General features: G+C 34.2%; 1 protein-coding gene across 1 annotated transcript in view; it reads right to left on the minus strand.

Annotated features, from left to right (window-relative positions):
• Positions 1 to 7,000: 7,000 nt before the first annotated feature.
• Positions 7,001 to 27,053, minus strand: part of LOC145673119 (endoplasmic reticulum metallopeptidase 1-like) — a 184,394-nt gene continuing 164,341 nt past the window's right edge. The window contains exons 13-14 of the mRNA XM_081742503.1: positions 11,854 to 12,029; positions 7,001 to 8,086 (exon numbers count right to left, since the gene is read on the minus strand). Of these exons, the coding sequence (XP_081598629.1) occupies positions 7,916 to 8,086; positions 11,854 to 12,029 (347 nt within the window). The 3' untranslated portion in view covers positions 7,001 to 7,915. The remainder of the gene's footprint in view (positions 8,087 to 11,853; positions 12,030 to 27,053) is intronic.

Consider the following 27,053-nt stretch of genomic DNA (forward strand, 5'->3'; position numbering starts at 1 on the left):
AGTCAACGCCGAAAATTATGTGCTTCGTATACTGTAAATATTTCCAAAAAATGAAAATGGGGGTAAATTAGATTGGCTTGGGTTTTAAAATTTATATACATTCGATTCTCTTCAATTAGTATCTGCATTCATACTAATCGAATTATTTTTAAATCAACTGGGTTCAGACTAGAAGGTGTGTAAAATGCTCATTAAATTGAAACATTAAAACAAATTAATAAAGTTTTCGGGTCTGGTAAAAGGCTCACAACAAAAGGATTCTTTCCAATCAATTGCATAATAAACTATAAGATAGAATCAAATTGAAGGAAAGAAAGAAAGAAAGGGAAAAAAGCGGATTCCCTCTAATATTTTTTTTCAATGTTTTGTTTATAGTCAATTTTCTTTAATGTAGGTGTATATACTGCAGGAAATACCTTAACATGTTTGATCACTTTATTTACAAATTATTGACAGAAGAAATTTCGAAGAAGTGACTGTAAAAATCAAGTGTCAAAATAATTTAATAATAATAATAATAAACATGATCATTTTGATTCTTAGATCCATTCAATGGTAAATAAACCAAATACAATACATATAACAAACATCTCTGTGAACAAGAAAACAAACATATATATTATCAACATTAATAACAACCATATATGTAATTTTGATTCATATTATAATTAAAAAAAGAGGTGAAAATTTAAGTTCTGTCAAGTAATTTGAAATGCCCTTCACGTTATGTTATATTAATAGATTGACTAATTTGTCGAGGAAAAAAAAAAGAAAGAAAGAAAGAAAATTATTCAGTCATGTTATTTGGTCAATTCGGCTGATTTTGTAAATCTATTCTGAAAAATATTTTTAGAAGTTTAACCTAAGTTTAACTGGTAACCGTCAAAGTTTTTACGGTTCAATGATAATAGAAAATTACATCAGAAGTATTCCTTTGGAAAAATGGTTTGCTTTCTATATAATAATAATAATACACTAGAATCTTCATAAATACTTTCTTTACAATATGCGTGACTATAAATATTATTTTGTAGCTTTCCAATTATTTCATAACTCTAATTAAAGATTATTGTATGTAATCTTTGTAACTAGTTGCTAGTAACTATTTAAGAAGTATATTTACTCATCCCTATTAATAATAGTACTAGAATTAGAATAAGTTAACAATTATATTCAAATTGAATGCATATTATGGCAAGAATCAATACAATTTAGGTTGTAAAAAATACTATTCCGAAATAGCAATTCAAAATCTTACCTAAAAACCTAAATACATCGCAAAGCTCAATCTGCCAGCTGCAGTTCATACTTAGAATATATAAATATATATATATACCTAACAGTGTTCTTCTTATTACCTCAACTACATAATATTAGTTTGCTTTCTATGTAATTAATATTTTACAAATAATGCATTTGTATTTGGTACTCGTAATTTTATTTGATCTAAAGGATTTTTTAATAAAACTATGATGTATGAAAAAAAAAAACATAATATTTTACATAAATGTGACAGATTAGGGAAATCCTTCATCGGAAAACAAATGCATGTAGTAATTTCCTTTTAATTCTTGAAGCTATTAAAGGAACACTTCTATGTATTAAAGAAATGTACATACATTTTAGCATTATGTTCATACACAGGGAAAAATTAGGTGTTAAAATAACAGAAAATGACTACCACTTTAGTGTATTACTTGTGTGTTAATTTAACACCAATGACAACGCCTTTCAAGCATATCAGAAATAACTAATAACTGTCACTAAGAATTTGTATTGGATTTTATTGTTTGCTACGAGTAAAACTTACAAAGTGCATTTTGTATTTAGCATTTATGCCTAGTAACGAATAACGTGCAAGATTTTTTTTTAATCTATCACGAAGATAGTTTTAACAACAGTCACATGAATAGCAGTGCTACCGTCTGCTGTTCGTATCTATTGTTCTTTATGTCCTAGGACATAAGAACAACAGACAGCAGAACTACTACTCATGTAGCTGTTATCATACATTTCAAAGGTTTGAAAAAGTATTTTCCTAATCGATTATAGAATAGCACGTTATTCGTTACTTGGCATATATGCCAAATATACTGCGTAAAGCTTTGCTCATAGTAAACAATAAAATCCAATGCAAATTCTCAATGCCAGTTACCAGTTATTTGTGATATGTTCGGAAGCCGATGTACTTGGTGTTAAATTAACACACAAGTAACATACTAAAGTGGTAGTCATTTTGTGTTATTTTACACCTCATTTTTTGTTGTGTACGTATTTTAACAACTGATAGAAATACGGTTGGTTTAAACTTCTTGTTTTGACAATATTTGATTTATAAGTCACTTGACTTAGTTCGTCGTCTATATCTGTATTGTTCTATTGTAGGTAATCAAATTAATTATTATTGTATCGAATTACTTTTCTTTTCAAAATTAGCCTATACTAATTACTTTTGGTTCCAACGAATGACTGTTCTGTTTAGAATAGCCCACGCAACAGATTTCTTTCACATATTTAATGTATTAGTGTTTTACAAGTTCGTTTTATCTTTCGTTTGTCCGCAAAACTGCATACCACTATTATTTTTTTATATGGCAAAATGACTTAATATCAGTGGCCTATTTGCTATAGAAAGACCACATTTCAGATGCTGGAAACTCTTACCCAAATCGGTCCCTTTATTTCCGAATTATTGATAAAAGAACTTGTGTGTGGTATGTTTGCGTCCCTGAGTATAATAACGATCTAATTAAAAGAAAATTTTTATTATTAAAGATTAAAGTATTAGTCAATGATTAGACTAAAAGAATTAAAATAAAAGTACTTACATATTCGTTTAGGACATACATATATAGTTCAAGCAGTGAATAGGAATAACTTTAAAGCCAACCCGTGGTTGTTATTGAAGCGTACAGATTAGAGAAAATCAAAATGACCGACAATACGTATCTAGATTTTTCTAGTATTCTCTACCTTTTCTTTTCTTCTACACCTCGACAACGTACTGTTTCTGGCCTGAAACTAATGCTTCCATTTAGTGCATTCAGACGTATTCTGTCTTGGGCATTTTAAGCATACATACTTTTGAGAAATGAAGACAACAACTGACTTTTTCTGATACCTGATTTGTAGAATAGGTGAACTTATATTGAATTCGAAAAAGAGAGTTGTGCGATGATAAAACTCGGGTCTCTGGCTTAATGTGTCAGTGCTTTTGTCTTACATACACAAGTAGACAGATCTCAGTCATATCGCCTCTTGAAAGCGGTTAACGTGCGTGGTCAGGGCTCGAACCTCGTTGTCTGTAATACAAACACGAGTAATAGCTGCGACCTTACTACTACTTTACACACTGTATCCCCTCTCACTGAATAGAGACATTAGCTGCATATCAAATTAAATCAGATATCCGTTGTATTAGAGTTTACGTGACAAGACACAGTCTACAATCCTCAAGAGAAAAAGCATGGTTAGTCTGAGGAAGAACTACTTAATGTAGTGATTAATGCAGTAGCACGATACTCCAGAGACATGAGTTTCATTCTCATATTTTCTCTTTTGTGAAATTCAATTTAATCCATCCTGCAAGTTTTTTTATATTTTGATTTTTATATATAAATTCAATGATTACATCAATTTACTTTATGTACTAGAGAAAGAGATAAATAAATAAAGATTATAAATGTAACAAAATAAACTGAAGGAAAATAGATAGCAAAAGTTTAAATAATAATAATGACTATAAAAAAATGATAAAATGAAACTTCAATCCCTTATTTATTTCCCTGTACCGATTTATTTTATAGTCATGAAAAGCATCAAATTTGGTAGTTCTTAGAGGAAAAATAAAAAACATCTCTGGTACGACTTAGACTTTTATCACCCGATACTAAGTCAAAATCTTGAAATTCTTGATTTTCTTCTAAGGTAACAAGGTGAGTTGCAAGGTGCGCTTATTTATTGAACGAAACTCTACCTTATTACGTAAATGTATGGTACTTTTCTTCATACTTTAGTAATTTTTATTAAACGAACCAATGGAAAATTACTACATGTATTTTCATACCATTATCATTTTAAACTAGTACTACCAAGAACCTGATCTTTACATTTTCCAAAACACTCGTTATGTATATGTAAAATAAACTTGAAAGCATACTTTGAATTTAGTCAAGCATACTTGCAAGATGTGTTTTAAATAAAAGAAAAGGCTTTCTAAAACTCTGTCACATGATTTATCTTTGCATATTGAATTAGGAGTTGTAAATTTCTTAATACATCTTATTTGAAAGTGGTTTCGCAATTTATTGAAGTAGAAGCAGTATCTCACAGACAAAACAAAGATTTTATCTTCTTGTAAGTTTACTTATTGAAGAAAGAAAAATATCTAATTACTGAAGTTATGTTCTAGGAAGGTGGAAGAACTACTACTATAGCAGTTTTTAAGTGTATGTTCATGTACCATTAACGATACGTGGAAAAAGACTAAACGAAAGTAAAAAAAAAAAAAAAAAAAAAAAAGTTCTATACCTCTTTCGGGGAACTTAAATATGAGCCTGAAGTGGAAAACCTTGTCTTACGATTCTAAAGACATTAAGAGAGTGACTATGGTTTCTGAACATGGCTTCATATATTGTATTGTCATACTTGCATGACATATCGAACATGATAGGTTCGTTATAGTAACCAGAGAACATATTTGCATTTTTAAACAATTCACAGGAATCTAAGTATAATATACATAGTATATTTTATATGAATTAACGATTTGCCCACGGAAGCTTGAACAAATAAGATTAGAATAAGAAAGCGTGTCCATAAAAATACTATCACAATTCAAAGTGGTATTACGTCGCTTTGGATAATCGTATTTAAATTAAGTTGGTCACATTTGAAAGAAAAACTCAAAATATTTTCGTGCATGTCAACAATGGACGGGATTAAACACAGAAAAAGTAACTCACTCATGTTTACTTTGTGATTAGTCGGTGTGTTCATTGGATATTTAGCAGGCAGTTGCTGTTTCTGCTGGAGGTTACTTGGGAAGCTTTTATGTTTCTGTACTGTTATGCTGTAATGTGCTAACGTACATTTATTTCCTTTTGTTGTGTTGTGTTGTTATTAAATAAAAGCTTTAAGGAGTTATGGCGACCCCACACAAGAACGAAGTTGGTGTGTTTTGGAATATCACAGGACGCCGAGTCTGAAGCATTTTCAGCGTGCTTTTAGGCGAAGGTTTCAACATTAGGCTCTTACACACACACACGTCAATTTTGAAATGGTACCGTGATTTTGTGGATCGTGGCTGCATATGTCATCAAAGGAAAGGCCATTCAGGGAGACCATCTATCAATGCGGAAATTGGCCGGAAATGATAATAATGTCTTCTACAACTTGGCCGCCGAGGTCGCCTTGGAGTTACGTAAAGGATTGAGTTTATGTAGCCCTATTGCCTCAAAACCTGCAAGAAGTACAAGTTCGTATCAGTGCTGTCATCCAGTCCATTTCATCAATTTGTTGGAGCGTGTCTGGTGTGAATGGGAATATCGTCTTGATGTCTGCATTACCACTCGTGTCCACATTCAATATTTATGAGATACAGTAAAAAAATATTTAAGCAACCCTTCCTTCAAATATTTAAGCTTTCCTTCAAATGTGACCAATTTCATTTAAATACGATTATCCAAAGCGATATAATACCACTTTAAAAGTATCATACTATTTATTAGTATGATAGTATTTTTATGGACATGGTGTACATTAAAAATATATATATATGTCAGAGCACACTATTCCTAAAATTTGGAACCTTCCCACAAAGAAAAAAGTCTGAATTCAGCTACAATATCGTGTAACAAAACACACAATACAAGAATTGTTTTGGGCAACCAGCAAATGAATACTATTTATTCCAATATCACTGCGTATATGAACACAATAAGGTAAAATTAATTACTCAAGTTTTACGTTCTTTTGTATATACTGTCAACAGTTTTAATAGGAATTTCCACATCTTGCCCAGCCATATGGATCTCTCATCAAAATTCTTAGAAATTTATTTTTCAAGTCTGGAGAAGAAATAAAAGTGTCATAAATGGTTCTCTTCTTAATTTGAGATACTACTCCGGCCTTCATTAGAAACTGAGCCTGGAATATACTAATTATAAAGCAAGTACTCTACCGCTTGTGTCTTCTAGTTAGGTGATTATTATTATTATAATTACAACTATTATTATGTAACATCCAATATCACACAATATTGGATTCTAATATTTCCGAACATAATTTATAAATAGATAAAGAGCATATGAAAAAAAATCTTCTGTACTCTGTACAGTAGATATATCTAGGTAGTATGGAGTCTCCTAAATACGCTAAGATCCAACATCATGATAAACTGCTTTTCTTTAATAAAAAGAAGACAACTTTCTTGTTCACACAAGAAGAAACGAAAATCAACAAGCGATTACCTAATTATTCTATTATTACTACTAGCACAGATAACAAACTTAAATAAACTATTGGTCATATTATAACAATTAATTTGTGTACTATTCTACTTTGGATGTGGTGTTTATATATAGGTATTATTCTTGCACTTGCAAGTTTAATCAGAATACGTTACTATCATATAATGATATTATTAAACTCTCTCTTTTTAAGATCTTCAAGGCAATATTTATAGGAAATAAAACAAGAATAAATTATACCTGTACATCAGTGGCGTATTTACGATTTTGTTTCGGGGTGGGCTTTGCTAATTTTCCGGGGGGGGGTTGCCTGAAAATGTGAAAATTTGCAAGATATTTCATATACTTTACTATAGTAAGATTTCGGAGGGGGCTTAAGCTCGGAAGACCCCCCCTAAATACGCCACTGCTGTACATATTAAATAAATATAACTTCAATCAATCCAAAGTTCATATACTTTTTGATTGTATTTTTATACAAAAACATGTAGATTTTCTGTATAATGTATTATTTTTTTGTAAAAAAAAAAAAAAAAAAATCGAATTTCATGATTAACTCCTTGCGTTCCAGTGACATTCATGTGGATGTCATGTTATTTTCCTTTTTCACTCCAAATGTTCCACAATGCGAATGTTCTTTATCAGTAACGTAAATGCTATCCTCACGCCTGCATAATAACTATGCCTATATAACGGTTTAGATAGTCTTAGAACAGTAACAGTAAATGAAAAGCTGGTATTTCAGCACGCACATAGGAAATGACACCTGGGACGCAAGGGGTAATATTTTACAATGCACAAAAATATTTATGTAAACCTCCAGGTTTGCTACCAAAACTGGTAGAATATAAACTCTTGATAACAAACTATCAAATCACATATAATAGATACTTTGTACCGATGCTATAATTAAGATTGCATTATTATAGGCATTTAATCGCATTTATTTCTTGCGTCATGTGTATATAGCAAGAATATTTACACAAAAGTGGTGTCACAATCTAAACGTTTTACAAAAAAAAAAAAAAAAAAAACAATTATATAGATAACTTAAAATGCATAACAAGAATACAACGTCATCTTCAAAGTAAAACATATATTTAGAATGGGTGAATGGTTTCACTTAGCACCAACGCTCAAAATATCAGTACCGGCATATATAGAAAAATATTCTAACACATACTTTTCTTTTCAGTCAACGAAAGTACTACTTTTTAGTCTTATCACATTGGAAAGAAGATGAAGAAAATGAAACACTTCTAATTAAAAAAAAAAAAATGAAAAACAATAGTCAATTACTTTCAAATCGAAATCACATCATCACTCGAAACAACACTCATTCATTTATTCTCACAGAAAAAAATCAACAACAGAAAACAAACAAACAAAACAAAAAGAAAAGGCTCCTAAAATGTAGTAATACTGCAACTTAAACAACAATTCTGTCAAAAGATCCAGGACTCATATGCCGCAGTCCATCCAGTAACTACAGTCCATGGAGGATATTGTTTCAAAAAGTTTACAAATTGTGCAGACTTTTGTTGTGGTCCATGTAAGAAATGACTTGTTACAGCTATGTGCAATTTCCTTCTAGTGTTTATGAGATCTTTTCCAACCTTGGGAAATAAAAGGAAATTATATTTAATGACATTTGCAACCACAAAATAATCAGATCAAAATAATGAGTAAATACTACAGAGCAGTTGTATAGCCAAGGAGAAGGGGGATGACCCAGCTCAAGTTCCCCCATAGACAGTGATATCAAAAATGGGAAAAGGAAACTTCCCAGAAAAAATCTTAAACGCTACATAATATTTTAACCATGTTAATTATATGTTGTATTCTTTATCTTTTAAAGCCGTTTTTCATTACAATATGCATCAAATTTGACAAGATGTGAGTGCAAACACAGGCCATTAAGAGGTCAAAGAGAATATTCAAAATTTTTAAAAATATTACTAAGTTCTTGCTTACTCGAATTGCTAGCGCACGCGGATTCAGTGTATATAGTCTCTGGTTCTATTTCCGATAGGAGCACCAAAGTTTTTCCGGTGTTGTTCCAGTAGTATAAGAAAACTAGGGAGGTATCTGAGAGAATAGGTAACAAACTCAGGCTAGAAATTCAGAAAGAATGGTGCCTGGAGTCGATACGCTGACACCGCACACCCAGTTAAACGTGCGTCATCTAGCTGACCATAACCCTTCATGCGCTGTAATGCCAGGGAATTGAGTATTTCTATTTATTTAGTAGTTAAGTGTATAGTCTTTCAATACTGTCTAACGCCAGACAAAAGAAAAGAACTTAACGGAAAAGCATAAAAAATTAACAGTAAATTGTAGGTCATTTTCTTAGCTCCTAACCGCTTATTTCTTTACGAAGTATTTGATTATGAATAAATTAAATATGGATACATGGTAAGCTGTATTGTTGCGCAGGACACATGGCTAGTTGTACTGTTGCGCATGAACTTCATTTCAAGCAAAATACACCTTATCAAAAGTAAATCAATTTTACCTTGGCCGCTTTTATGCAAGAGATTTACGCCGTCGTGTTTTTATGTCATTTACTGCATGCGACATTTGCCATTGAAACAGAAAAGCACAGAGAAGTATTACCGTGCTCGTTTAGCAGACTCGAATATGGATTCGTGCATGCTGTATGTATATAACTACTGATGGCACAGAAGGGAGTGAAAAATGAACTGCGCATCCTACAAATGCTGTAAATAATATATATATATATATATATATATACAGGGTGCGGCACGTAAAACCGGCCCGTCGTAATATTCTGGTATATTGTGTTTTTGGCAACACTTAAATAATCTACCTTCCTACCAAGAGATGGCGTGTCGAGGTCGGGTCGACTTACGTGACCTGCAGCAGTCACGTGCAGCCGCAGCCAGTGAAACTTGTCGAAACAAGTTGAGAAAAAGGCCTCGTTGTGTTAAGCCGGGTGAGTGTCAGTGTGTGATAATGCTGTATTCGATACCCGAGCGCGTTGCCATTGTTGAAGGGTTCATTCTCACTGGATCTTTTGTGAAAACAAAGAATTTGTTTCGGGAAAAATTTCCAGGACGTTCTGTGCCAGCAAAAAGCACCATTCAGGAATTGATTGAAAAATGGCGGCGTACAGGATCGGTTCAAAATCTCCCAGGAGCAGACGACCATCTGTCTGCACACCTGAATTAAAGATGCAGGTGGAGGAGATAATGACAAGAAGTCCTCGAAAGTCAATCAGGAGATTGAGTCAACAGGTTCATGCGAGTGAGAGAAGTTGCAGACGTGTTTTAAGGGGACTGAAGTTAAAACCGTACCGGATAAGTGTTGTGCAAGAACTGAATGAGCCTGACCTGCAGAAGAGGGCGCATTTCTGTTCATGGCTGTTGAGCAATGTTGCCAGTGGTTTCTTGGATCCACTAATGCTCATCATGAGTGACGAGGCGTGGTTCCACCTGTCTGGGTACGTAAATTCCCAAAACAACCGGTATTGGTCGACAGAAACTCCACACGCAATCCACCAGGTACCCTTGCATGATGAGAAGATTGGTGTTTGGTGTGCCATTTCCGCCACACGCGTTATTGAGCCCATATTCTTTGAGACGACAGTGAACAGTGACGTGTATATGGGAATCCTGGAGGAGTTTTATACACACTTGACCGAAGAGGAGCGTCAGTTAAGTTACTTTCAGCAGGACGGTGCAACATGCCACACATCGGCTGCATCATTGTCCCTTGTGCATGAGATGTTTACACCAGAGAGGACAATCAGCAAAGGCTTATGGCCTCCTCGGTCACCAGACTTGTCCACGTGTGACTTTTACTTATGGGGACTGTTAAAGGGAAGAGTATACGAAACAAATCCACACACAATTGAAGAACTCAAGACCAGGATCCAGGATGTCACCAATAGCATTACAACACAAGAACTGACAAGGGTATATATGAATCTCCTCAATCGTGCTCACATGTGTGTTGAAGTGGGCGGAGGACACTTTCAGCACCCGCTGTGAAGGCTGCTGTGAAGGTGAGTAGTCATATTCAATATATTACATTTCATTTATGTGTTGTAGTTAATCATATTCAATACATTACATTTCATTTTATGTGTTCACTTTACGGGCCGGTTTTACGTGACGCACCCTGTATTTATATAAGGTTGTTTAAAAAATATTGAGCCTTTGGAGTTAAAAATTGAGAATACATTTATTGTGATTTGGAAAAAAACGTTGTGAAACCACATACGCACCATCTGTTTAATGACCTTCTGAGATGGAACTTTTTTTCCTAAAAAAGGAAGATCCTCTTGCGAAGTTGCTTTTCGATTGCAGACACATTCAAGATGCTTCTGCATATTGAGTGATTTGTTAAGAATCACTCCAGGTATTTTGTAATGGTACCCTCTTTATGCTCTGTTTGTCTAGTCTGAGAAATGGTCCCCATAGGAGCCTCTCTCCAAACAGCATGTAGAATGTTTCTGTTGACCGAAACAGTCGATTTATTCTTTTTACAGGGCAGTAAGTCTAGCCAATAGCGTTCCTCTTTGCCTCTATTTCTCTACGGGAGTCACCCTCCGTGAGTATATGTACACCTTCAGGTGGACACGAAATATTCCCAACGCGACACAGACTGCCTCGCCAGGGTTCGTCCTATACGCTCCGCTCAGTCTCTTTAAGACTGAGCGTTGTACTCTGTTGACCTTCGTGATATTATCATTGCGTGCAAGACTATGTGCCCGTGTGCTAGCAGCAACATGCACCAGCACTGAAATCCATAAACTGTTATTGCACATACTTATTTGGCTTGGATTGAGATGGAATTTTCTCTACGGTAGTCACCCCCCGTGAATATAGGTCATCCACAAACTCATGAAATCAAATGTCTCAGGCATGCTTAGTAGCTCCGTAAGGAGTGGTCCTTCTGCCACGTCCTAGAAAGTCGGTTCGCACACAGATCCCTGAGGGCAACCTTTCATGCAGGTTTTGGAGATGCTAACACCTCCGACCTGGAATCTAACTTTCCTGTCACTGCAATAGTCACGGAACATATTATACATTCCTGGGAAATTGCATCTCTCTGAGGCGCCCTAAGAGGGTAAACGCCATACATTCAACTACGTTTGCCGTTTATACATGAGGAAACAAATACTACGTGACGAAACAAATACTATCTTTCAAGACACAATGCAATGGTTGACCTAAAAAAAAAAGTTCAGGAGTTTTAAGCAAACATTGTTAAGACTGCGTTTGTTTCCTTCCCCCCTTTTTTTTCTTTTTTTCTTCATTAAAATAGCTATGTAACTAGTGAAATACGAAAATACTTCATTTTGTAATTATAATTGTTTATTTCATTAATACGAAAGTAATATACCTTAATACTTTACCTTAAAATCCACCCAGAAACGCCATGGGTTTGTTCCTGTGGCATCTGAATAATAAATAAAATACGTTTCCTGACCTTTCCATTTTGGACCAGGCACTGGTTTGTGTTCACCTAAACTCCAATCAAAAAATTCAACTCCTATCACCGGTGAAAGTATCACTCCCAAATGATCTGGCCCTGTGAAAAGCACACGTTCTTCAAGATTTACACTAAAAGATGAATAAATAAATAACTAAAACGATTTTATTATTTTTTCCTGTAGTTTAAATTGATTTTTATCACCAAACATTGGGCATTAAACTGAAACAAAAACCGAAAAGAGTTTATTTTCTCTTGCTACTGTAACGAGCGAGAAAAAATTACAAGCTATAACAAGCTTTTAATGAAGTTGCGAAAAGTACTCACCTAATTTATCTCTAGAGGCAGCAAAATTCTTTCCAATATTTTGGATACGTGCACAAGTATCCTTTAATAGGGAACAAAGAGACTTAATACATTTATGCAGAAGGTTTTTCACATGTTTAAACAATCAGTCAGTAAAATACTTTAAAATTTCTATAACGTATTTTTTAAAGTGATGTCTGTTTGAATACACTAAATCTTTATGTGGAAGCTAAACAAAATTATATTTCTTCCTCGTTAAGGTGGTTGGTACCTCTTCGCTGAGTCGAGTTTTCCTCTATCTAATAACATTGGAACTTTTTTCGTGTTTTTCTCAGCAAGCAATGAACAAATCCTTACAAAAATTTGCATGCAGTCAGGTCGATAGTAAAGGATTCATTGTATGAGCTTATAATTTTACTAAAAGCCTCCAATTAAGTTATTCATTCCTCCCCCCCCCCTTTTTTTTTTTTTTTTCATGTGAAGATTTGCAACAACGCATTGACGAGACTGCGTTCTCTCTTCTAGCAGTTTGCGGCGAATATCTCAGAGTTACTTTAAACATTGTTCACAGCTATGAGGGGAACCCTTTCAACAATGACATATTTATGGCATTTTAGTGAGGAGGCGTTGGAGTAACGTTGTCTTTGCTGAAAGCAGAAAAAAGTAAAAACAACGAGAACAAATCCATTCTTCTTTTATATGCGTTAGCTTCCCCCCCCCCCTCCGTCAACTATAGACAGTTGTAAGCAATTAGAAGTGAACTGTCTCTATTGAATAAAGATACTTTTAATGCATACGAAAGTGAATGTCACTTTATCATTATTATTACTTTTTTTTTTCGAAACATGAATAGACATACCTTTCTGGACTCCAAGTAATAGCATGCTAATAATCTTGTAACTTGCCCATTCTATTTATATATGAGGTATTATTAGTAAATTTCTAATCTGGTAAAAGAAAAACTACCTTTATAGTAACGTATCTTGCTAAGAGAACTATTTATATTTTATTTATCTATTATATTTCAATTTAACATAAATTGTATGGTTTGTAACAACAAATAGTGCTCAAAATAGTACAAAATAAAAAATGAAAATGAAATGAAATCTTTGAGTTCTATGTCCCATGGTTATGCCGGTTAGGCTAAAGGAGACGGTGATGATGAGTAATGAATGAAATGGTGGAATGAAGAAAGTGGGAGGAAACGGGAGAACCCCAAGAAAACCCACGCACACGGTGTTTGTCCACCACAAAGTTCACTTGGCGGGGGCTGGGAGTATAAAATAAAACCTATTACCAGTCAACTTTAGATTTAAATCAAACATAATAATGGACAACACCAATATATATTGAATACATATATTTTTATGTATTTTTTATATTTATATAAAAAGTGTACAATGAGAATTTAGGAAATCAATTGATCTGACTGAAGACTTGTTTAAATCTATTTTATAGAATCTTTTAGATTTGTTTAATTATATTCTTATTAACTGCAGATTTTTTTAAAAGAGATCTCTTTTTAATCTATATTTGTACTCTTTCTTTACTCACTCATGAAGTATATCCAGAACTTTTGTCAATTTTTCAAAGTTGATTCTTAAATAAGTTTCGAGAGTTGTCAGCAAAATTTCGTTAGCATCTTATTTGAACTGCTTTTTGAAATGGAATGCGTACGTTTAGAGAATTTGTGGTTTGATCTTACAATGTACACCTTGTCTCAAAAAGGTTGAGCGCATTCTTTATTGCTGTTTCGAGGCAAAAATTTTCTAAGTCCAACTTCGGGTATCTTCGGGAAAAAGTAAACCAGGTTCGAACCTCGAAGCCAACCTTTGCAATCAGGAAAAATCTTGCAGATGTGTTTTTCTTCTTTTAAATATAATAAGACTTGTTACCAATTATATATAAAAAAGCAACATTGATTGAAATACTTAATGATACAATATTTCGAAACTTTGTATTAATGTCAGCTCATGCTTGTTTGTCATTTTGCTCTCCATACTTAATGGAATATTTAGATACGTAAACGAATCTTCCCATATGTAAAAGAATGGTGAAAGTTAAGACATAGAACATTATTCTCTCCTGAGTACTAAAATAAAAGTCAAAGTAGAACAAAAACAGCATTTGCAGTGGATATGAATGTAATTATTATCTTAAATACAGCTATATATCGCTAGAAATATTCTTCGAACAGCGCTTGTGTTAGCTCACTGGTACGCCGTTGGATTTCAAATCTTAAGGTTGAGGGTTCGATTCCCATCTGAGTCAACGTTTTTTTTATAAAATTCTATTTTCCGCAATGCATGAAAAATTATATAAAATAATTACATTAAAATACGTCAGTTGTATATATATAACATATAATCATTGCAGAACGTAGTGATTATTATGTTTAAAATATAACAGGTGTTCACAGTACGTTGGTATTCTATGATATATGGGAATGTTAAATTCAAATTAAGAAAATAATATCATCGCAATAAATAAATTATGTAGTGTATTTATTTGCAGCTATTTGTCATATAGAGGTTACTTCTCAACATTCGTATTACAGCATGTCATTGATATTCTTGAAAAAATATCCGAGGCATTAAAAGAGGGTATAAACAGAGAATCCAAAGTCGCAACGCTCGCAAGAAATTCATGAACCCCAAAGGTCACGTGAGCAGACTGGGATTGTCCTTATGAAGCATGCCACAGCAGAAGGTCTTTACATAGATTTTCAATTCAATACCTGATATAGGCTATGCTTTGCAGTGTGGAAGTGGTGATGCCTTTGGTCGCTCTCTCTCACTTTCTCGTTTCCTCACTCTGTATTTATATATATGAAAGTGGATGTATGTGTGTGTTTCGACATAATTCTGATATGTCTAGACCAATTTTAACCATATTTCTTACAATCTGGAAAAGAGTACTGTCGGGATACATATCAAAAATGCTAGAAAAGGATCGATATTAGTATCGAATCCATAGTTTCGTGGTCGCTTAGGTAAACAGTTCTACTTTCAATTCAAGTCCAATTAAGCTTCCATTACCACCCAGGGTGGTTACGCAGCGACGACAAAAAAAAAAAAAAAAAACAAAAAAAAAAAAAAAATCGAAATCAACCGATATTAGAGTCGAAGCGTAAGTTTTCAGTGCCGCATTTCCCATTAGTCCAGCTAGGCCCGTGCCTAGAGGGCAACATATTTGAAGAGCGCAAAGTTTAAAATTTTAATTTTCTTCGTATGAAAATGTTAAAAAAAATCGAGAGCAAATATACTATTTCATAAGCAATCCTCTTTTACTATTCTAATATATTTAATGATAGCGTAAGAAATCTGAAAATAATTCAGAACATATACTAATTAATGTCTGATGAAGATGACATTTCTTTATTGAAAAAATTTTAAATTTATAATTTGTAACAATATTATATAATTACAATAATGTTAAAAATTTTTCACATCTTGTAATCAATTAATAAAAATAAAACATAAATTCAGAACATGTTTCCCATTTATTTTTTGTTACGTAGTAGTAGCTGTAGCATCTAGTGAGTGGTATTTAACTGCAATAAATTCACTAATTAAGCATATTCGAATGAAGTTTTATTTGTAAGTTAGGGATCAAGGGGCGGAGAAATATGTAGTTATTGGGGGCGCCGAGAGCAAAAGTGCGTAGGGACGCCGAGCTTCTAAATGCAGCACTGTTCGCTAAATTAATTGGTAGAAATTTTAATGCCATTTAAGACCAAATTTAGTCCTAGCGGTGGCAGTATTTGTTTGCTGTCCTAGGAGGAATGAAAGGGGCTGACATCAAAATTATAAAAGAAGACCTACATTAGTGTCGAATAATTTTGGAGGTCTCTTAGATAAAGAGTGGCACTTCCGATGCCATGTAAGTTAAGCCCTCATTAACACAATGAAGGAGTGTGAAATTTGTGACATGTAGAAATAATTGAAAATGACCAATGTTAGTATACAACCCATATCTTTCGTGGTCCCCAAATTCATTGGGAGCAGTTCTGATGACCTTTAAGTTCAACTTCCAGTAGGAGTAAGATTCCCCGTACATCTAATAAGGAGAGTCGAAGGGAGTAACATATACAATGATTCAAAACGACCGATATTAGTGTAGAGTTCATCGTTTCGTTATCACCGAGATAAATAGCAACACTTCTGAACGAACATGTCAGCCTGATTTTGAATTTACAACGGCAGCATCGAAGGCATTGCTCGCACAGCTCTATGTATTTTAATGTTCCTGTATAAATGAATATTCCAGCGTATTTCTGGAATGTCTGGGACAACCTTTACCAAACTTGGGGGACATATTACTTTCAATCTAAGAAGAAAATATTGTAGTAGTATGAAGTTACGGAAGTTGGGAGGTGTGACATGTAAAAATAATTTAAAACGACTGATCTTAGTGTTTTATCCATAATTTTCTCGTTCGTTGAGATGGATAGTGATGTACCCAATAGAGGTTACAATTAAATTCATCCCCATCTTCACAGGATGATGGCCTGGGGGAGCTAAAAATAAAATCTCAAAAATTACTTAAATATTTGACGAATTCATAGTTTTCGGGGGTGAGAAAGCGTTTCTAATAACTTTGGAAGGTAATTTGTACCCACTTCAAGATGGGCTTTTTAATAATATCAATTTCTCACCTTAAGAAGAAATTACCATTACAACTATGATATTAAGCCAACCTTCGCAATCGATGAAAAATTATGTGGATGTATGTTTCGTCTTTTAAATGAAACAAGACATGTTAAAATCAAAGATGGAGTGGGTAAGTGGGTCGGTTGGTAAGTGGGTGAAATAGGTCAAGATTTGCGAGTAAGTCAGTGGATCGTGGGTCAAAAGGACGTGACCTACTACGAAACACCACTCACCGTGACTCACACTGGCCCACCGGGTGGCCACCCTTTTAGTCCAAAGATATTTCGTCCAAAGAACATTTCATCTAGAGACATTTAATCCAAAGACATTTCGTCCAAAGGACAATTCGTCCAAATGACATTTCGTCCAAAAGACAATTGGTCCAAAGGACATTTCGTCCAAAGGAGAATTGGTTCAAAGGACATTTCGTCCAAAATACAATTGGTCCAAAGGACATTTCGTCCAGGGATGTTTAGTTCAAAGCACATTTCGTCCAAAGAACATTTGGTCCGGTAACGCTTGGGAGTCAAGGATTTGTTTCTATTAGAAGAGTAAAAGTGATTCATATAACATTATGACTCAGTAGCTTCTTATTTCTAAAGGAAATCTGAAATAGAGATTTATTCCGCAATTTTCATTTCGATAGAACAAATAATGCTGAGATATTCAGAAAAACGTAAACGCCTGAAAACAAGATGGCCGAACAACAGGAGTGAGGGAAAGGTTGCAGTGTGAAGTATGTTGCTGTAATAACTGCTAACATGCCATCTAAAATTTTCATGTTGTGAATGAAATAGTTCTAAAATAAGTACCGGTAACTAAAATTAATGGAGTTTAAATTTGAGTAAGTTAAATATTAGGTATTCAAACCCTTGTGTTAGAAAAGTGAAAAATTATGTGTCAAGTATCTTTGAAGAAATACTGAGAATAGAAAAATACACATGTGTGAAATATATTCTTAGTGTCCAAAGATAATACTCTTAAACAGTCACATTCTTGGCTGCAACATTGTGAAAAGTGATTGACAAATATAAGATGAAAGTTGGAACATTTCGTGTAGAATATACGTATCTTTTCAGGTTAACCACAAGTCTGGTTTCTATTCGTAGACTATTGATAGTGTGTAACTTCGGCAGACGTTTCTACATAATTAGTGAGTTGTATGACAAACCAGAATTGTTAACTTGTCTTGTATTTTTATTTCAGTGTTACTCCTTATGCAAATATAGTATATAGTTTTGCTTTCATATTAATTTTCTCGGTACAGCACAGTACATTTAAGATATCCATTGCAAAGTCTCAAACCAAATACAAGACCATGCGGAGGCAATGTTGTCCGCAAATGAAGAGGGAGTATGCTCTTCAAAGGGTTGTTTATCATTTTGGGAGGTGAATTCCTTAACCAACGAAGCTACAACTGTATTTCTGCGAAGCTAAAACTGTATTTTTGTAAAATTATTAATGAAAGCAAAGAAAGGTGACCATTTAGTTTTCAGGCGTTTACGTTTTTTCTGAATATCTCAGCATATATTTGTTTTATCGAAAAGAAAATTGCGGAATATCTCTATTTCAAAATTTCCTTTAGAAATAAGAAGCTACACAAGTGACACTTCCCAAGTGTAACACTCCAATTTTGATAACAATTTGACAGGCAGATACTACACATAAAATAAATAAATACGTGTTTTTTATTTTCTGCGGAAAAAACGGTTTTAGGAGGCAAAAGCCCCCACCCAAAATTTTGAAAGTTGTCACCTGAAAGGCAAGAAGAAGTGGACCGAAATGAATGAAATCGTGCACAAATATTGAAGACGAAAAATGAGAGAATACGGGTTTCATGTTTTTCTAGAAAGAATGGTTCGGTGGGGCGCGGACCCCTCCAAACCTTTGCTCATGAAATATCAAAAGTGCTAGTAACAGTATGTCAGAAGTGCCTAAATTTACATGAAGAATTGCAACGAAACTTTGTGTATGGACAATACGCAACAAATAATTGAACACGGGATTTTTTTATTTTCTGCGAAAAAAGGGTTATAGGGTGCAAAAACTCCCACCCAAACTTTTGAAAGTTGACGCCCGAAAGGCAAGAAGAAGTGGACCGAAGTGAATGAAATTGTGCACAGATATTGTATTTTCCTGAAAAGAAAAAAAAAAACTGTTGAGCGGACCGAGGCGTTGAGTGGCGGAAGGTGTGGACCGAAGCGAATGAAGATAGATATTGGATACGTAAAATAAGGCCTTTCGTGTTTCACAAGTGTCTCCATCTGATTTCTTCAAATTTGGCAGATCAACAACAAGCACAAACAGTATAATGTATTTTATAGCATTTCAGGAGGCACCTTTAACCCTTACAATGATTTTCCGCATAAACGAAAACACGTATCGATTAATTTCCTGTTTGCTGTTGATGTGTCAAATTTGAAGCAAAACGGATAGGGACACTTCAGAAACACGAAAGACCTTATTTTACATAGGGTCTCTAAAATGTCTACCTACAATTTCATTTGCTTTGGTCCACTACTTCCTGCGCTATTACGGTAATATTTACTTTTTTTCGGAGGAGGCTTAGGCCCCAACACTGTTTTTCCGCACAAATTAAAACACGTTTCGTTTATTGTTTTGCGAATTGTCCCTATACGAGGTTTCGTTGCAATTCTCCATACTCTTTAAGAACCTCTGACGTATAATTATTTGCACTTTTGACATTTCGTAATCAACAGTTTAAAAGGTCCGTGATATACGCAACCACTTTTTATTTTCAGAAAAATACGAAACCCAATTACCTTAATTTACGTCTACAATATCTGTGCACAGTTTCATTCAATTCTGTACATTTGTTCTTGCCTTTTAGGCATCAAATTTTAAAATTTTGGGTGGGGGATTTTGTCTCTTAAAACCGTTTTTCTTCAGAAAATAAACTCGCATTCGTTTATTTTTTGCGTATTGTTCCTACACAATGTGTTGTTCCACTTCTTCATGTCCTTTAAGCACTTCTGACATACTTTTATTAGCACTTTTGATATTTCACGATCAAAGTTTTGTAGTGGTCTGTGTCCCACCCAAACCTTTTTCTTTCTTTCTTTTTTTTTTTTTTTTTTCAGGAAAATACGAAACCAGTATTCCCTCATTTTATGTCTACAATATCTCTGCACAATTTCATTAACTTTGGTTCATTTCTTGTGACCTTTCGGGCCTCAAGTTTCAAACTTTTGGATGGGGGCTTTTGCCCCTAAAACCGTTCTTCCGCAGAAAATAGAAAACGTATTTATTTATTTTTTGCGTATTATCCCTACTCAAAGTTTCGTTGCAATTCTTCATGTTCTTTACACACATCTGACATACTGTTATAAGTACTTTTGATATTTCGTGATCAAAGGTTTGGAGGGGGTCTGTGCCCCACGTAACCATTTTTCCAGGAAAATACGAAACACGTATTCCCTCATTTTAAGTCTGCAATATCTGTGCACAATTTAATTCCCTTCGGTCCACTTCTTCTTGCCTTTCGGGCGTCAACTTTCAAAATTTTGAGTAGGGGCTTATGCCCCTCCCTAAAACCACTTTCCCGCAGAAAAAACACGTATTCGTTTATTTTATGTGTAGTATCTACCTGCCTATTTTTTTCAAAATTGGAGTGTTACACTTGGGAGGTATTACTTGTGAGTCGTAATGTTATATGCATCACTTTTACTCTTCTAATAGAAGCAAACCCTTGACCCTCAAGCGTTACCGGACCAAATGTTCTTTGGACGAAATGTGCTTTGAACTAAACATCCCTGGACGAAATGTCCCTTGGACCAATTGTTTTTTGTACTAAATGTCCTTTGGACCAAATATCTTTTGGACCAATTGTTTTTTGGACGAAATGCCCTTTGAACCAATTGTCTTTTGGACAAAATGTTCTTTGGACAAATTGCCCTTTGGATCAAATGTCCCTGGACCAAATGTGTTTGGACTAAATGTCTCTGGACGAAAATTCTTAGGACGAAATATCTTTGGACGAAACGACCCCCAACCACCCACCGTCCCATTCTGTTCAGTGCATTGTAGACAGCATCTTCTGAACACTTGTGAGCTTGTCTACGTTTTACTTTCAAGATCTCCATTTTCTTGTTTTTTCATTTGTTTCTAATGAAAAAAAGTTCAGGCATTTTTGGATTTTGATATTTGCAATTGTAAGAGTGGCAATAGCAGTAGGAGTTCAATTTTGAGATACAGCTTGTGAGCTTTTAGAGGAGCTAACTGCTGTAAAAAATTTTGAATCACCTGTAATATATGAATTATTATACCTAGTATAAAAAAGTGAAAGTAAAGGCCCCAATCCCAACTGGAAAGTTATCATACGCGTATCTCTTTCATTATAACACATATCTTTAGTGGGGAGTAGGTGTCCGAATTTTTGCGAGAAACTGCTGAGTATCTTACAAGCAGTTCAACTTAGAGAGCTAAAATTCAGTATATAACTCTTCATTAAAAAAAAAAAAAAAAAAAAAAAAAACAACGTGTCCTGGCATTTTTAAAAATGTGTTTTATGAGCGGGGGGGAGGGAGGATAGTAGTAATGGGGTTACTTCAGGACACTTTTTGGCCCCTGGGTCCCTGCCTCAGGACCCATGGTCCCTGGCCGGGGTCAATGACCTAGGGGGTACTTAGGACCACCCCCTCTAAATTTTGGCAGGGGTACCATGGCCCACCCCCTAAATTTTGGCAGGGGTACCTAGGACCATCCCCCTTACATTTTGGAAATTGCCAAATCTAAAAATTTGGTATGGTAGCCTAGGACCACAGTATGTACCTCTATCAGTATTGGGGGTCTATGTCGTTCCCTTTCATGGGTAAAAAATTGCCAAAAAGTCAAATTTCGGGGGTTTTTGACCTAATTTATCCCCTTTGATGAGGTGTTATTACCCTATATGGTTATATAGGCGTATACAGGGGTCCATTACCTTTCATAAGACATGGGTATATTAATGCACCCCTTGAAAAATTTGGGAGGGGTACCTTGGCCCACCCCTTAAATTTTGGAAATTGCCCAATTTAAACATTTGGTATTATATTACCGGACCCTAACATGTATTATGATAAATTTGGGTGGTCCACCTCGTTCCCTTTTAGGGGTACAAAACTGTCAAAATATAAACGTAAGCAATACGTTGTACCACGTGTTTGGTCTTTTGACCCAATTTATCCTCTTGGATGAGGCCCTATTACCTTATATAGTTATATGGACGTATACAGGGGTTCATTACCTTTCATAAGATATGGGTATATTTGTGCACTCCTTTAAAAATTTGGGAGGGGTACTTTGGCCCACCCCTTAAATTTTGGAAATTGCCCAATTTAAACATTTGGTATAATAGTATAGGACCCTAATATATATTATGATATCCCTTTTAGGGGCACAAAATTACCAAATTTTACTACAACCACGTATTTGGTATTTTGGCCCAATTTATCCTCTTGGATGAGGTTCTATTACCTTATATAGTTATATGGACGTATACAGATGTCCATTTCCTATTATAAGACATAGGTACATTTGTGCACCCCTTTAAAAATTTGGGAGGAGTACCATGGCCAATCTTTTAAATTTTGGAAATTTTCCAGTTTAAGCATATACTACTGGACTCTAATATTATGATAAATTTGGATGGTTCACATCGTTCCCTTTTAGGGTACAAAATTGCCAAAATATAAACATAAGCAATATGTTGTACCACGTGTTTAGTTTTTTGATCCAATTTATCCTCTTGGATGAGGTCCTATTACCTTATATGGTTATATGGTCATGTATAGGGGTTTATTCCCTATCATAAGACATAGGTACATTTGTGCACCCCTTGAAATTTTTTTGGAATGGTACCTTGGCCCACCCCTTAAGTTTTAGAAATTGCCCAATTTAAACATTTGGTATAATAGTACTGGACCCTAATATATATTACTAAAAATTTGGGTGGTCCACCTCGTTCCCTTTTAGGGGTCATTTTGTTCCGCTTTAGGGGTGAACATGGATACCGTACTTCGATTCTATTCTTGGTGCTAGTTTCAGGAAATGTTGAATTTAACGTCTCCGCAAAACGATGATGATAGGACGAAACATGAGAAAAACATGAACTTACTTGATTGAGGATTGAAGCAGGGACCTCACACATTAGTGACAAACGCGGCTGGGATGATGTGATTTTGGACCTAATTAGTAACTCTCGTTTCCGTTCATGGATTAAATAAAAAGATGACTCTTTGCTTAAATCTGATTAGTTCATTGTTCGAGCGATTTTTAAACGCCCAGCATTTATTGATCAGTAAGCGCTTCATTGATGGAAACAATGTTGCCAGATTTTGAAAATCTAAACTGCTCCGATTCTTTTTCGAAACGGTTCCGCTGAGTGCAAGAATTTTCAAAACTAAAAACTTTTCAAAAAAAATTTCGAACTAAAAATTTTCAAATAAAAAAATTTAAACAAAAATTGTCAAACAAAAATTTTCAAACAAAAATTTTCAAACAAAATTTCAAATAAAATTTTGAAACAAATTTTGAAAATCTAAAATTTTTTAAACTAAAAAATAAAATCAAACTTTCTGGAACGAAATTTTTTTAAACTTAAAATTTTCAAACTCGAACCGAATTTGAAAACTAAAAAACTTTTCGAACCAAATTTTCAAACAATTTTTTTTTCGAACTCAGAAAGTTTCAAACTTAAAACTTGCAAATCAAAATTTCAAACTAAAAAGTTTTCGATCTAAAATTTTGAACTAAAAAATTCGAACTCAAAGTTCTCACTAAAAATTTTCGAACTCAGAAAGTTTTAAAATCAAAATTTGAAACAAGTTTCGAATTAAAAATATTTTTGAACTACAATTATCAAACTCAAACTTTTCGAAAATCTTAACAGAGATTGAAAGTGATCACTCGTTTCGCGAGCCGTAAGCCGTAACTTTTAGTAATGTAACATAGTTTACGGTTTAAGATTTATATTGTCTTGAGAACGATTGAGTTCGTTTATGTAATGAACACGTTGGCCAGCCATAGCCTGATTTCACATCGTAGCTCATGAAAGCAATCTTGTTGTAGTTGTGTAGCCGTGACCATTTTTTCTGGACATATAGCCTGTACGATCACCAGGAATGAAATACTACTTAGTTTAGCGACCATTAAGACGTGAAATAAGATGAAATCTGAACCATCAAATGTTAAGACATCCTGCGATAAAACAAACGAAAATGTGTGTTTCCTTACCTGGAGTCGAACCCCGGATCGATTAGAACTTTAAGAAAAGGACATATTTCGTTTAGCACAGCGATTCATATCTTATGAGCTGGGAACTCGGACCTCAAAATCAACGTCTGCTTAGTTGTTAAAAGCAATGAATCAATTTTCCATTTACATTGCCAAACACTTTAAAATATTAAGTCAGCTTCTGTCATATTGAAATTGCATTTAAAAAAAAAAATCACATGCGAAGGCGAAGATGACGAAAGAGAGGAGCGGCTTCTTGCACAAGTTTCGTAACGAAATAATTTCATTACTTCAGTATCATAGTTTCTTTGTCATAGATGAAGAATGCAGAATTTGCAGTTTTTCTTTATAACATCATTCAGCTCTGTCATATTGCATTCTCTCTCTTTAAATTGTGTTACTGTTGCTTAGTTACTAAGATATCAGTCCTGTGTTTGTAACATTGAACTTGTCATTTACTGCAATAGTGATTACCGTGTTACCTAGTGATGCTATAATGTTGCATTGAATCCAATTTTTCTGGTGCAAGAGGTTTTCAGTTCGATTCCTTTAGAGTGCTTCCCGTCGTTCTTATAGGATTATCAGTTACTTATTTCATGAAAGATCGTGCCAGTAGTGAATGATGCTACATTGAATTCAATTTACTATGGTGGAAGAGCTTCCCTCATAAGATTGTAAATGAAGAAAGAAAAAAAAACCTGTTACGGCTTTCCTTGTGTAAAAGAAATGAACGATTTATCGTTTTGATCTCATATTGTTTTGTACCATGGTGCTGTAATACGAGTGATTTGTATTAAATAACATTCACAAGAAGATCGATTCCGGCTGGAAAACAATTTCATAAAAGTGAACAAGTGCATCTAATGTGAAAAGGATTCTAGTTTGATTCTGCTGACGTTCACTATTTTAAGTGAAGTTTTTATACGATAAAAGTATTGCACGAACAGTCTGTGCCTACTGCTAAAACTTAATTACATTTTCATTGAAATCAACATAAGTAATATATTTGTATTTAAAAAATGTAATCAGTATGTACTGTAATAAACAACATTGTTTGTGTGTGTGTCATGTATGTGTGTGTGTGCGTGATGTTAGTCTAAACAACAGTCTTTTTCATGAATGGTTTTTAAATTATTGTTGTGGTATTTGCTCCTCGAGAAAAAGCTAAGGCCTGCAAAATGATCTTCCTCAACTCAGTGACCTTGCTTGTTTCATGTTAAGTGTATCATTATCTGTTTTACGTCGTGATAACTCAATGACAGAGGTGTGTAAGGTCGCTGGTTCGATCTTAGCTAACGCCAAGTTGCTTTGTAGTGAACAAAAAGCCGTGTGCGTGAGTTTTCTCAGGGTTCTCCCCACTATATTTAATCCATCATTACATTTATTTCTCATCATCATCGTCTTCTTTAGCCTAGTTAACATAACTGTAAGACGTAAAACTCAAAGATTTAATTTCATTTCTCTGAATTACCACGAGTGTTTTTTTGTTCTCTTGACAGTACCGAGGACGTAAATCTTGTGTTCCTAGACTGCATAAGACGTGAACGATAAAATCTGAACAACCATAAATGTTTTATGTTGACTTAACAATATCGAGGCTGTATAGGACGTGGACCTACAGTTCAAAGTGAAATTCGAATCATCATAAATGTAGCTATAAACACCAAATATTTGTTTCTATTTTACGTATAAGATGGAAAACGTTTATGTCCTTAGGCTGTATAAGACTTGAACGTACTTCTGTGGGTTGTGTACTTAAACCCGTAATAATAACGCCAAAAATCGAACCTGGACTTAGCCACTGAAATCTCAAATGGGCTTAAGGAAAGATTTTTTTTTTTATTGTAATGCATTCAACCTGGAAAATGCTGATTAGCACCTTGACCTTCAAGTGAGAGGAGTGAGAGGTAAGGAAATACTTCCGTGCTTGACGTCACATGAATGAAATTCTGTCCATCTTAGCATTTTTTCGTTCTGTGCTTTGATCAGTAAGCTGTTATTCGTTTCATACAAGTTCAAGTGTTAATGTGGCTAATATTTATTAAATCACATCTTAATGGTCGCTAAACTAAGTAGTATTTCATTCCTGGTGATCGTACAGGCTATATGTCCAGAAAAAATGGTCACGGCTACACAACTACAACAAGATTGCTTTCATGAGCTACGATGTGAAATCAGGCTATGGCTGGCCAACGGGTTCATTACATAAACGAACTCAATCGTTCTCAAGACAATATAAATCTTAAACCGTAAACTATGTTACATTACTAAAAGTTACGGCTTACGGCTCGCGAAACGAGTGATCACTTTCAATCTCTGTTAAGATTTTCGAAAAGTTCGAGTTTGATAATTGTAGTTCAAAAATATTTTTAATTCGAAACTTGAGTTTCAAATTTTGATTTTAAAACTTTCTGAGTTCGAAAATTTTTAGTGAGAACTTTGAGCTCGAATTTTTTAGTTCAAAATTTTAGATCGAAAACTTTTTAGTTTGAAATTTTGATTTGCAAGTTTTAAGTTTGAAACTTTCTGAGTTCGAAAAAAAATTGTTTGAAAATTTGGTTCGAAAAGTTTTTTAGTTTTCAAATTCGGTTCGAGTTTGAAAATTTTAAGTTTAAAAAAATTTCGTTCCAGAAAGTTTGATTTTATTTTTTAGTTTAAAAAATTTTAGATTTTCAAAATTTGTTTCAAAATTTTATTTGAAATTTTGTTTGAAAATTTTTGTTTGACAATTTTTGTTTAAATTTTTTTATTTGAAAATTTTTAGTTCGAAATTTTTTTTTGAAAAGTTTTTAGTTTTGAAAATTCTTGCACTCAGCGGAACCGTTTCGAAAAAGAATCGGAGCAGTTTAGATTTTCAAAATCTGGCAACATTGTTTCCATCAATGAAGCGCTTACTGATCAATAAATGCTGGGCGTTTAAAAATCGCTCGAA

This window comes from Thermobia domestica, chromosome 16 (assembly GCF_964235325.1).
Source record: "Thermobia domestica chromosome 16, izTheDome1.hap1.1, whole genome shotgun sequence".
Taxonomy (NCBI): Eukaryota; Metazoa; Arthropoda; class Insecta; order Zygentoma; family Lepismatidae; genus Thermobia; species Thermobia domestica.